The 14,055-nt window shown below is 41.3% G+C and overlaps 1 protein-coding gene across 1 annotated transcript in view; it reads right to left on the reverse strand.

The window, feature by feature from the left end:
- Positions 1-3,986: 3,986 nt before the first annotated feature.
- vwa8 (von Willebrand factor A domain containing 8) overlaps positions 3,987-14,055 on the reverse strand; it is a 35,177-nt gene continuing 25,108 nt past the window's right edge. The window contains exons 38-45 of the mRNA XM_085920882.1: positions 13,121-13,229; positions 12,732-12,888; positions 8,991-9,099; positions 7,556-7,681; positions 7,077-7,235; positions 6,101-6,199; positions 5,667-5,905; positions 3,987-4,957 (exon numbers count right to left, since the gene is read on the reverse strand). Of these exons, the coding sequence (XP_085777008.1) occupies positions 4,849-4,957; positions 5,667-5,905; positions 6,101-6,199; positions 7,077-7,235; positions 7,556-7,681; positions 8,991-9,099; positions 12,732-12,888; positions 13,121-13,229 (1,107 nt within the window). The 3' untranslated portion in view covers positions 3,987-4,848. The remainder of the gene's footprint in view (positions 4,958-5,666; positions 5,906-6,100; positions 6,200-7,076; positions 7,236-7,555; positions 7,682-8,990; positions 9,100-12,731; positions 12,889-13,120; positions 13,230-14,055) is intronic.

Here is a 14,055-nt window from a genome sequence, read left to right on the forward strand (position 1 = left end):
TTTTTATTTACACTGCACAAAGACCAATATTCCAATTGTATTTCAGTTTGGCAAATTCCTGATTATCGGGTATTTTATTCGTTTAGGTTCGTGCACCTGACCTCAAAATATTTGTAAAAATGAAAAAGAGTAAACAATAACAACATTAAGTAAAAGTACAAACAAAATGGAATTCCATAAAATAACCATTTTCAAAAGTCAATGCTGCAGTCAGCTGGAATGAAAAATGTGAACGCTCACTCAGCTGGCGAGAAAAAGAGGAACCTGCATTCATCCAGAGAGGTATTTCCTGTCTGGTGGAGCCATTAGGTACGAATGGGAGCAAAATAATTAGTTATTATTTTCCCATGCACTGTGTAAAGAACCAAATTTTAAAAAACAAAAATATATCAGTACTGTTCCTTTTAAATGAAATTGAGCAGCTCAGCATCATTAAAGACAATGGGACGTGAGTTTGTTCTTCCTGAACTCATCACTCTTGGCATTAACTTCCTGGCCCGGGCGGAGGAAGTCAGTCAGGTCAGGAATGAAGTTTTCTAGCCGTTGCTATCTTGCTTTGAGACAATTCGGCCGGAATGTTGTCAAGCTGTGTTGGAAAACGACTCACAAACGTCCAGACAGCGCTCATCATTCGTCATCATTAAGGTCATTAGTGACGCTCCCCTCAGGGCGGGGGGGTAGGGGGGGGGGGGGGGAATGTCTGTGTGCCCACCCTTATTTGTGCTTGTGTGGAGAAAGGGAGGGGGCTTTAAATCATTCTTCATTGTTTGTCTTCAGTGGAATGATGTTCAGCTACCTGTGGCATCTGTAGTCTGGGAAAGAGACATAAGGGGGTTTTGCGGTTGGAGTGGGGGGCGTGTGTTGGAATCCGCTAAACGCATCAAGGGAGGCATTCGTCATTCAAACATCAGGACATCATAGTGTAGGAACAAGTTTTTTGCTGATTGTTGATGCTGGTAACCATGACAGCCAGACCAGATACGTACAATCAGCGAGTAAGCCGTCCGTGATGGACGCTCATTTTGCGGACAGGGAATGGAGGACGGGAAGTTTTTTTTTTTTTAAAAAAGGACGGACTGGGCAAGGGCAGAACTGGGTTTTCGTCCATCCCTGTAATCGTCCACAGCCTTACTTGTGTGTTGTCTGCCAATAATTTTTGATGTTCACTCAGACAAAGTCTCACAAGTTTTGATGTTATCTTTGTCTCATTTTGTTTGCCCTCCACAATTACACTACTTTTTGAATTCTCCCAAAAAGTAGGAGTAGTAGTAGTAGTAGTAGTAGTAGTAGTAGTAGTAGTAGTAGTTCATTTGATCATTTTGGATGTTAGAAATAAAGTTCACATGACTTGAATGAATATAAGTAGAGGCCAAGATGTCTGTGTCCTCCTACACACCAGGATCTACATACTGTACATGCTTTGCCTGGCCCACCTATAAATCATATTGTGCATATGTATATTGAAAATAGAAGACTGGCTGCAGAAAAATGCACCACAAGCCAAAATTACATTGAATTGGACCGATGGAGCTATGATTTTCCTGTCAGCGTGTTATAAAGCAAGCCTGTGATTTTTTTTTTCTTTTTTTATATCTGAAGTCTTTAAATCGATATTAGTTGCAGTGAATATGATGTAGTTCCTCAAGAAAACAATGTTTATCAGTTGTCAAGGACAACAGGAATTAATGCCTGCCCTGTTCTGCTGACCACAGCATGATGACTCACATTTTCTGACAATTTTGGAAGCTTTAGTAATGGAGATACATTGCATCATGAGGAGAAAAAAAAAAGAGAACAGCTAAATGACTATTAATGACATAATCAATCCAAATATTTTGTTGTGTCCTCCTCTCTGAATTGAAAGGCCATGAAAGCACCGACAGTGAATAGCAACTCCTGCAGCACACTGCCATCAATCAGAGGTGATGCGATGAAGAATGAATCTTGTAATCATATCTTTGCCCAAACATGTCTGGCATCAAACAGTCTAAAAAGCCACAGCCAAGGCGTCTGAAGGTCCGCATTTCTAAGTGTCAGGTTCTTTGGCTCTGACAGCGGGGCAGTGTACGAGGCTCCTCTCAAGTTAATGAAGACGTGACATCAGTTGTTTGCTAACTGACTATTGCACCATAAAGGACAAGGAGCTACTTATATTTTGCGCATGTATAGCACATCCACAGAAGTTTCCATTTTGGGTGAATGTAGATACATATGAATGAGAAGCAGTGTGTATGTGATTGAAAGATATTTAAATTTTAATGACACAAAAATACACTTGACAGGCAAACCTAATTTGACACGCGAATGTTTCAATATGCAGTTTCCGAATTTTTTGGAACACCTTGCTGTTCTCCAAGAAGAATCTGTACAGCATTATTTAAAATCATTTTTCTTTCTTTTCCAAGATGTCTTTCTGTGACTCTTCCAGCAACCTGCTGATGACACTGTTCTGAGAACATCATGTTTAAAGCCTCAAAATAGCAAAGCACCACTGATCAGTTGTCAGGTGTCATCTCAGTCTCATGATTTCCAAATGTGAACAGCATGATGTTTAAATACCAACTCCAATTGAATCAGGAATTGTATTGGTTGTGTGAAAAGAATTGCAAATTGTGCAAACATCACTGATCCAATTATATTTGTGCATTCAAGTTCAGAGGTCAAATTAAGATCTGTAAAGGTTATGGCCTGAAAGCCCAATCTCAGATACAAAGAAATAAAAACATTTCAGATTGTAAAATGCCAGCTCTGTTTTTTTGGGGGGTTGATTTCCTGACTTGACACTCCATGCACTCCTGACACATGACTAGCATACAACACACCCACACACACCGGCAGACACACACGCATGGTTGAGAAATCTTGTGACCACGTCGTAACATTCCTGCAGTGTGAACTCCAGCACACTGACAGCCGGTTATCAATCACCCTGCTTGGCTAAGAGTAACGCTACCCCCCCTTCCCCTTCAATGCCCCTTGACCCACCTCTCGCCTGCTGCGCTGCCGTGACATGGGCCTTCAATCAGCTCCATCAATCAATCAAGCGTGCGGTGAAGACCGTCGCCATCTATGTGTGTGTTTTATGCTACAAGTGCCACATTGATGTGATGACATCGCCCTTGAAATAGTTTGTTTCTTTTTTAAACAACTGACTCATCTGAAGCAAACATACCCGTCTGGGTGGAATCATACGCGGAAACAGCGGCTGACTTTTCCCCAAATAAGTGTCACACATCACGTCAATAAAATGATATGGTGCAGGAAGGAAAAGGAGAAAGTGAAGCACTTTGTAATTACCGTCTGGCCAGAGGTCACGGTAGCAGAGAACACAGCTGCATTATGGGAGATTCCCGACAAAAGTAGCTTGGGAAGGTAGACTGAGTGGACAGCCGCTTGTGTTCTCCTGGTCTGAACCTTCGAAAGAAACCAGCTGATAAAGCAGTTTAAAATGACATTTGAGTATTTCATACTTTTTGTTGTTCTCAAAATTGTAAACAAAATTCAGCAGAGCCTGGCATTACTGCAGTTAACACCGGCATATTCATTTATTTGTGGATGCCCTCCTTTTAAAAAAACAAAACATTTTTAAATGTTTTTATTCAATTCCCCCCAATGTAATTATATTGGCAATAAATTATTTGCAGATTTTTGCTGTATAATTTTAGCTTCATTTTTCAGAAATATGTCATGGTTTCTGATGACCATAATGCACAGCTAAAGGAAAGTGGTACAGATTATTGGCACGTTTCTCAACTAAAGCTCTTTTCCCACTGTATAAAATTAACTCGCCTTAATTTAGGTTGGTCAGTTTTCCACTTCACAGGAAACTTTGAAACCCAATGAACACATTGCTGCAGCAGCAGCAACAACAACAACAACAACGGTGGTGGCCGTGTCCTCGATTTACTTCCAAGAGAAATGTATTTAGTGCAGAAAGAAATTGGAACATTGCTGCCAAATGGAGTGCAAGAAAACAAACACGATGATTTAACACTGACTGTTTTATTAAAATCCTCTAATATATTTACTATCACTGAAATTAATATGTACAATTGCATACAATATACTGTATGTGTATCCTTGATTGCTTCATTTGTGGTCTGCTTTAAAAGTTTAAATCAGAGAAACATATTTCATAAGGTCAAATCAATCAAAACAAATGTGTTTCTATTGATCCACTCAGTCCGACTTAATTAGTTGAAAGCACCCAGTGGTGATTTTGTATTCAGGGCAACTGTGATGTTGACGGCACTGTAGTAAAAAGTATTTGATATTGAACCCAGAGCACTGAAAAAAGTGTGTTAATAAAGGTTGCAACTCACCCGTGACCCTAATTAAGACGAGCACCATAGAAAGTGGACTGCGGGTTGTGATCATCTCTGCCTAGCAACAAGTAACTCCCGAGAAAGAATTTTATCATGAGAAAACTCCTGGTTGATATATTGAGTATTTCTTTGACATTAGTCACAAACCGTTAATGCTACACCTTTTTTTTTTCCTAAAATAAAAACGTCACAATGTGTGGCACTTGTTGAAAAGTTAATGGCCATGCACATTGCAACAAGTCACAGTGATACTAAATGGGAACAGAGTGGGAGGTCTGACCATGAAATAAGATCTCAGATTCCTTGCAGGACCGAGGTGACGACCAGCCAGAGGGGAAATGCCCGAACGTGTTGACACGGCAGCCAAGGACTTGAGCCGAGGCCTTGAAAGAGAGTCCTCACTCAGGTGGGGCATTCCTCGCTCATTCCCGAGAAGTTTGACCATCTGAGCACTTGACTTTTGGGTTGCAAAAATAAATTAGTGAGTGTTTGTGTATGTGAGATCAGTCAGAGGCACCATCACTCAGACACTGGACAGCATGGTTGATGTGAAGATCTGCTGCAGTATTTGGGGGATCTGCTTGGTATCCATAGCAACAAAGGATCTCCCAGCCGGAAGGGTCTTTTGGAGTCTGACGCACAAAAAAAAGACACAATTTTTCAAAAGGCTGAACACAGATAAATGTTTGTATGTTAAATGGATGAAGACAAGATAGTCCAATCAATCTTTCAGTCTTGTGTGAACACAAAAGAAGAGGAAGCGCACAGTAAACAACAATGGAGGACATCTTTCTTCTTGATATTTGGACAGTAAGAAACAAAGCTTTGTTTTCTTCTTCCCTATCTTTAAGCAACCATTCTTCAGCTATCAGTCAACACACACTTGTGCATCTAGCTGCACCCTTTAGGGACCCCCAAGTGGTTTTGGCATGCCAACTTTGGACAGTGTAAGTGACAATACAAAGGGCAAAAAGCCAATAAAGTCAACTGTAATACTTAAAGTGAAACTGCTAAAGTTGAATAAAGGTTGAAAATGGAACTTTTTCTCTGACTTTGAAGAACAAGCTCTTGATTTAAACTCTAATTTGAAACCCTAACCACAGGCTTGTACTTTAGTGAGGGCAAAGTGAAAGGGTAGGTCAGGATAGGTTGGAACTAAATAATGTTTGTTAAGGTGGTTGAACTTTGACAAGGTGTTGGAAATGATTCCTTCATAAATTAATGATTAATAAACTTGTTTCTTTGAGCCACTACCTTCAATTTTTCCATTTAACACACTTCTTGTTATTGACCCTTACTCCCGTCAGCCTCCTGCAATCTTGCATTCACCCCCTTCCTCACCTTTCGGCTTGGTCCCCCAGAGACCCGATAAAAATGGCGAAGGCGTGGACTTGGGGGTCCGAGGTGAGGACCTGGGCGAAGCGTTCGGGACGGATGCCGTAGCGCTCCAGGTTGGCGTCGCTCAGCACCACCACAAAGTGTTCGTCGGCCTCCTCCCGCGCTAGCTCCTTGATGCTGGCCGCCGTGCCCTCTAGCGTGTAGTCGCCGCTCATGCAAAACTGAGAGTGGGCGTGCATAGTCTATGACAGGGAATAATGGAGGGAAATCACTATTATTATCTGAACTGGTCGCCAGCCAATTGCATGGCACAGACAGACAACCATTCACACTCACCATCACATCTATGGACAATTTGAAGTGGTCAATTGGCCTACCCCACGCAGGCATGGGGAGAACATGCAAACTCCACACAATCGAACCCTGCTAACATCTACCTTGAGAACTTTGAGCCTCTGCTTGTTGTTCTTGGGGACTTTGTCCACTCGGACCAGTTCGATGTCATAGCCGTCACCTGAGTGGCCCATTATGTCATACTGTGGTCAAGAAGAGAACACCGGATGAGTTTTATCAACAGTAGAAAATAAATAAATGCTATTTTGGTACCACTTGCTATTTGCAACAGCGCCACCATGACTCAGAATGGCACCAAGGATGAATCCCGATGCCAGGTTGTGGTGCGTTGTGCTGCCATATGATGCTCACTTGAGTATTTCAGCCTCGTCAAATGCGAACATACTTTCCATATACTTGTCAGGTTTCCAGCATAACTATCTTATATAAGAGCAGGTCGGGCCTGGCACAAGTTTTCTATTTCAGTTCAGGATGTTATGTTCCGTATCTAATACGAGAAGTTATGGCCAGGCTGTTTCCAGACCACATGGCTACTACACATTTGCACAGTTGCCTGGCAGAAAAATGTACGATTAAATAAAATTCTCAAATATTTCTCTTTTATGTTTTCACCTACTGAGATGTTCTGTCCTTTTCCATGTACTGTTATGTGTGTAGTAAAACAGGCTTGAATTTCCATTCAATTTTCAGTTTTAACCACACATTATTGTAGTTAATTAATGTACAATTAATTGGTAAATGTGAAGTTTTGTTCACATTTTATTCGACTTTTTGCATTTCAAACTCACAAAAAGGAATGCAATCATTATCATGTGTGACCTTATGGACGAAGAGAGCAAACCTCAAGAGGCTTTAATTGCAAGGCGGATTCATTCATTTTTACAAGTACATTATTTTCCTCCGAGAAGAAATGCAAATGAAAAAAAACTCAACCACCATCTCAGGGAAGATTTTATCTTACTTTGAAAGTCCCACTATGAAAAGGGAAAAGTGGGTCTAGATCATTGCCCTGAGAAACGCTGAAATGCAAACAGGATGTTAGGGTGTGACCGCTCTCACCTTGAACTTGTGCTCATAGCTTTCTAAAGCCTCCATGACCATACAAACGGCCTCCATAGAGCGTTCCAGGCGGCCGTCTACGCCGTTGAAGCGGTACATACTTCCCGACACGTCGGCTAGCACCCGCAGACGCTTGGGCTTTTGCTGCGGCGTGCCAGGCTGTGAACGCATGACACAGAAACATGTAGTCGGTAACTAACAGCAAAAAAAATCACCGGGATTAAGTATGTTTGGAGCTAAATGAGACAGAAAAACAACACATGACGACATGGTTGTATAATTAGCGCAGGAATTATCCCTCAACGAGTATGCGTGAGAGTAGAAGACATGACGCCCGAGAAGAACGCCAAGGTGTAATAATAATCTCACATATACCACTGGAATTTAGAGACCGAGACATAAAGGTCAACTGTGTATGTGTGTATTAAAAGGTGTGGTGCGGTGGTTGAGAAAAAAAAACAAAAGAAAATAATTTTAACCTCAGGGTCTAGTTCTCCTCTGCGTTTATATATAGCCCTTTCACCAGTGAGGCCATCGATGATTTTTGCATCGTCCAATTCTCCCAGAGCTTGGTTCTTTAGCCACTGGCGTTCTTTGGCTTTAGCCTGGAAAACACAAACACACACATCAGTGTTTTTTTTTTATTTTTTTTACTCAAAAATAGTTACAACAGAAAGCCACACTGGAATGCATCAGTCGAACAGTTGCAGTGGTCGAAAATAACAAATACTTTGTTACTGTACTTAGGCAATTAATTCAGATGCAAGTATCTGTGCTTTATATGAGTATTTTATATTATATTTTGGGTTAAAACCTTTTTACGTTTACCTATGTACATACATACTTTTTTTTACTATTTTCAAAATTCTGGGATGACAACACAATGTAAAAAAAGACGTAAGCAGAGAACGGTTAACTCAACTGACCATCGTAATAAAATAAGGATTTAATTTACTGTGAATAGTTTTGTTTTAATGTAAAGAGATGAATTCCAGATCCCTTTTTTTTCCAAAAAAAAAAACCCCACATTGTAATTAGCAGAAAATAAACATATTTTGGGCTTTTTTTTTTTAAGAATGCTGTTTATGTGATGCTACCACAGAAACCATTGACGGCCAAGAGGACAAAGGATAAAAATAAACAAAGAAGCAAAACTTTGCTATAGCATAGAGTCAAATAAAATCAGTTACAAAAAAAGAACCAGCTCCATCCATCCTCTGTACTGCTTATCCTTGCTAGGGTTGCGGGTGTGTTGGATCACTTTATGTGGCCTTCACAATCTCTCATGCAGGTGCTTATATGTAGCAAAGTTTCTTGGGTGTTGAAAGAATGGAGGGGGGGGGAGTCCCTAAAGCTCATACACACAACGCATTGTTGAAAGGTTTCCAGGAATGTTTCATATCGTGTATGTTTGTGTGGTGTGTGCGTATTCGCTCAGTCACTCATCAGGTACGATAAAAATAACATGACTTCATGGCTACACGCGTGTGTAATCTCCTTCATATTAACAACCCGCGGTGACGAGGACAAAGACTAAGCACGGCTGTTGGCGTTCAAAGCTTTCGTTTACACGGTGGCAAACACCTGGATGGAAAAAAAGAGTCACACACACGACATGTTCACAAAGAGCCTCCTCACACCTGGTCGGAGAATAATAGAGCGAGCATGGCCGCTCTGTAATCATTCTTATGTTCCACACACATGCACTTTAGTATTTGCACAAATCCTCAAACAAAGACACAACGTTATTCCCTTGAACGCCAATATGGCAGCTTTACATGAGTCATTTCAGCACTACTACATCTTGGCCGCCTGTGTTGTTGACATTTTTTTTTAACCAAGGTTTTCCAGGAATGTTCTAGAATATTCCTCACTGAGTAGACACGTAAGAAAAGTTAAACATGACAAGCAAACCTGCAAAGTGTCCAGGATAATGCGCAGGGACTGAACTTGTCTCCTGACAGCGCTGGAGAATCGCTCATAGGTGGTGGCGTCGTACTCGCTCATATCGATCTCCTTCAGCCTATGGAGAGCCACATACAATTTCACATTCATTAATTGTCATTTTTAAACTGACCCATCAAAATACTTCAGCCTTACTCAGATTTATCGTATTTTTCTGACTATAAGGCGCACCGTCAATGAATGGCCCATTTTAAAACGTTGTCCTTATATAAGGCGCACCATTAATGCATCATGTCAGATTTTTAATCCAAATCAAATCATTCTCCATTTTATCTTTTTTAGTTCAACTTCAGACGCAAAAAAATTACTTTATAATCACAAAATAATGATCCAAAGTCTTTTTGATTCATGATTCATAGTCTTATAATAATAATAATAATAATAATAATAATAATAATAATAACAATACATTTTATTTGTATGGTGCCTTTCACGGCACTCAAGGTCGCCAAACACACATAAAATAGACACAATGCTCTTCAGCGGGCCACTTATGATTGATTTCATGCTTCAGGCCAGTTTAAATTGAGGAATTTGGTCCATATATAAGGCGCACCGGACTATAAGGCGCACTATCGGCCTTTGAGAAAATTGTAGGTTTTTAGGTGCACCTTATAGTCCGGAAAATACGGTACTTACACACTAACAATCCTTTTTAGGGGTCATTAAGTTTCTTTCCTGCAGTGTTTGCATAACCAGATGTGTGTGAGTGTATATGTAGTCAAAACATGTGATGACAAGCAGACTGTGACAACACAAAGGTACACAGATATGAAGATACTGTAACTAAGTACGTGTCACAGCTCGCCACTGCGAGTACAGTCTTTGTGTGTATGTGTGTGTGTCTATTGTCAATGTGCGACTTCTTGCATGAGGCTAGATAGACACAATATTTGTGTGCACGCTGCGGGCGCGAACCACACAAACACATTTACTGAGCCAGACAATAAACCACGAGCGTTCCAACCAGGAAATGCCTCGTCTCGACTGAAGACATTACGATAACGACGAGGCAAAAACCCAGCCTGAAGGGTGCTCGGAGTAATTCTTAATTTAAAGGTTGTTTTGAGATTAACGTAATCAAAACATTAAGGACAGCTCTTAGTATGATGTGGTGCAGTGTTCTACATGAACCACAATAAAAAAAAAATAGTCACAATAAAAGCTCTCTTGCAGTGTCACTCAAAACTGACACAAAACTGACACAAAACTGGCGCATTTGAGATGTAACGGAAACCAGCAAGATTATTGGCTATCATCACAATATGACGGTTTTAGAATGGAGAAATGACTGATTTTAATTATATCCCGTGGGAAAAATGTGATGTTTATCTATACAAATCTCAGATCTGATTTCAGCATTGTACCGTAAAGCCACAAACATGGGAAACCCCCTTTGTGGAATCACTCAGTGCTTAATAACAGAGCGGATGTTGAATGTCCTATGAGCTAATGTGTCTGAACGGAAGCTCGCAACTATGATGGCACTTGTTTACTAGTCATCCCACACAGTTTGAGAGTAGCAACTGTTGTCCTGCCACATCCCATTGAGCCCACAAAGAGAGAAGCATGGCACCGCCGCTTCCTCCACACATTCTTCTGGTATGTGAGTGTGTGTGTGTGTGTGTGTGTGTGTGTGTGTGTGTGTGTGTGTGTGTGTGTGTACCGCGGCTGGTGCTATTTCGTCCACATTCCTTGGATTATATTTAACACGGCAAAGAAGGCGAGTAAATGCCTAGTTTCGCTCAAAGGGGAGAAATTATATATATATAGTATATATATAAAAAAAAAAAACAACCACAAAAATTAGGTGGAGTTACCGACACTGAATACCAAAACAATCTATTTTTCAAGGAGGCAAGAATTGTCCATTTATTCTCCGTAGAGAGGTCAAATTCAGGCCAAGTTCAAGTTTCCTTTCATTACAGAGTAGCTAGATACAAAATCAATGTGTCATTAATATAGAATGCTCTTTAAGAGTAACTTTATTAGTGTAATCTGAATCTGGTTATGCCGCAAGGACTATTTTACCGAGAAAGGTAAAAAAAAAGTCAGCGACCACTTGTCAGACTCTGCAGATCACACATTTATATTTAAGGTGCCACCTTATATCTTCTTTTTGTGTGGCTGTAGTTGCTGCTGTTTTGCTTAGCAACAGCGTTGTCTGAGGTCAAATGGGTGCTGCAGTTAAAAAATGAATGTCCATTTGTGAATGGGAGCTCTCCAGAACGTAAAGCACAATATTGCGGAGCCACTTGCCAGCATCGACTGAAACATTTGTTTTCTTGCCCTTTCCGTACAACCTAAGATTATCTCTCCACATGGAATTTATTCATAACGTGCAGTAAGACTCGTTTGAGTTTACCTGCCTTGGTGGGTGTTGCTGTTTTGGTTAGCAACAGAGTGCAAATCAGCTCAGTCGTTGACCGTGAAATCTCTGAACAATGATGTAATGATCTGAGATATCGGAATTACACTACAACTATAGTTTCATCCAGAGAAACAATCTCTTGTAGGGTTTCTTTACTACTGCTATGCCATGGTTTTCACTGTTGCTGCAGGTTCGTGTAAATCAATTTGAATTTGAGCCTCTATGCAAAAGTCGATAAAAGCCGTTGGAAAAAAAATACCTTACATTTTGGTGCCCTTCCAATCTTCTTTTCAAATAAAAACATGGACCGCTAATGCTGATGGGAGCAGATTGTCTTAATTTGAAAAGGGAATGACGGATGAGACTTGGCAGGCATGTCGACACAGCCGCTAAAGCGAAGGCGTGTGTGTGTGTTTGCGTGTGTGTGTGTGCGCTCTGTCATTTCAGCATACCTAAGCCTGTTTTTGCCTGTGTGCCTTAGCGACTGGAGGCAGTTTAAAATGAGCGGATCATAGCTTGGTTGATGTTTAACCTGAAGCTGAGTAAACAAAGAATGAATGAATGACTGAAGGAATGAATGAATGGATAAGAAATACAATTTTTCATTTGCCGTATTTGCGGAGGGAACAATTATTAGAGCATGCAGTGAGACAATTTTTCCAGAAAGATGGAGAGGAAGTGGGAAAGAAGATGGGAAATGGATAAAACAGAGAGAAACAGAAGAGGATCATCACAGAAGGAGCTCATGAAGGCAATCACTGTGCGTCATGATAATCAGGGGGAGGACAGGGGGCTGGGAGGTTGGTTAAGTGGGTGAGGGGGTAAAAGAGAGTAAAAGAGAACAGAACTGAGAGAACAGAGACGGCCTTCATGGTTGAACTGCTGAAAAGGGTGTCCTCTCGGCTGCCTACGCACGTGCACGCACACGGGGAAGGTGGCATTTCACCCATTCACAAGAGATTAAGGAGCACCTCATTCATCTTATTCACAAATCCCACACATATTCTTCCATACTCGTCTTTTACATTACGGAGAGGTCATTGTGCAAGGCAAGCAAGCAAGCGACAGATCAATCGAATGCATAGTGGCGCCTCTCACGTGATTCCAGCTAGCGTTACAAGTGGATGTGTGCAAGGCAAGCAAACGGTAAGGGGAGATTGGCCAATCACATGCATTGTTACTCCTCACACGTGACACTGCCAATTAAATTCAAAGCAATGTTGCACACCAATCGAGTGCACAGAGCTCTTGCCACGGGATAAATAAAACACGTTTTGTTGTTCTTTCTAGTATATTTCAAATATTGCAAGGCGCCCCACCTGTCTTTGAAAGCTTTTTCCGCCATTTCTCGAGCAGCTCTGCGGACTTCTTCTGGGACGGCATCCTTCTCTGCCTGGGAAACCTGGTACACCTTGTGTCCCGCATCTAAGCGATATGGGCCCCCTTTGCCACCCAGCCCCGCAGTGTCTCGACCTCCTGCAGGGAAACATTACAAAAGAGCAGGACGTCTACCTCACAGTTGGAGAAGTGTGCATTTTCTATCTGTACTTGCACGGCTTTTCTCAGGGTACTACGGCTGCCAATCCAAAAAATGTGTGCGTGCGTGTGTTTGTGCATGTGTGTGTGTGTGTGTGTGTGTGTGTGTGTGTGTGTGTGTGTGTGTGTGTGTGTGTGTGTGTGTGTGTGTGTGTGAGCCTCGGTTAGTCACCTGTGCCACCTGCCCACTGGTTTCCACCCACATGGGGTGCATTGTTCGCATCCACCTTGCCGTGTTTTGGGGCAGACACATCCAAGCCGCTGTCCCTTTGGACAGTAATCTGAAATGAAAAAAAAAACAAAAAAAACAGCTGAATCACAAATTCCGTTTTTACAAATCGTAGGAATTCAAGTTGTAAATGACCACAATGCCTACAATATGTTCAACATGAAACTCGTTTTTTTTTACACTAAGAGAGTTATCGAGAATGAGTCCTATACGTTTTTTTTACAATTGCTTATGGATGTTACAACAAAACACAAAGCACTATTTGTCGAAACAAAACTCCCCTAATTCAACATGTGATAGTTCCTTGACAGGTTGGCACCTGAGAACAAAAGCAGCAAATTCTTCTTATGATAATCTGCAAACAGGTGAACATGCAAATGCTGAACTGCAGCACACATTTCTGCACCAGACTTTCTGACTTTTACTTTCACAGAAAGCCAACTAAAGGTGAACTATAGGCACAACTGAAGCTCTTTTCCACAGAGGCCCAGTCTTAACGCAATAAATTAACCGACTTATGCAAGTGTCAGGTGTTAAACTTCACACCCCCAGTATTGCGGAATTTCCTTACACACAGACACCATGTGAGTTATTATCTTGACTGTTTTCGCTGGTCTGGTCACGATACGCGACTTATCATGACATAGCAGCTACTTACTATCTGTTTCAAAATGCCGCACCTTTAACGAAAACCTCGTGAGACGCGGTATCTGTATCAGCAGAGTTTGCTATATTTAGCACAGATTAGCGCGGCCGGTCGATATCTATCAAAATGAGATTATACAGGGGAGATTATATGAACAGGTTTGTCTTGATGACCTTCATTTCTCATTGTAACTATCACACTTTTGAATACCAATTGGCGGCCACGCAGTCGT

The sequence above is a fragment of the Syngnathus leptorhynchus genome, chromosome 9 (genome assembly GCF_054491065.1).
Source record: "Syngnathus leptorhynchus isolate UIUO chromosome 9, UIUO_Slep, whole genome shotgun sequence".
Taxonomy (NCBI): Eukaryota; Metazoa; Chordata; class Actinopteri; order Syngnathiformes; family Syngnathidae; genus Syngnathus; species Syngnathus leptorhynchus.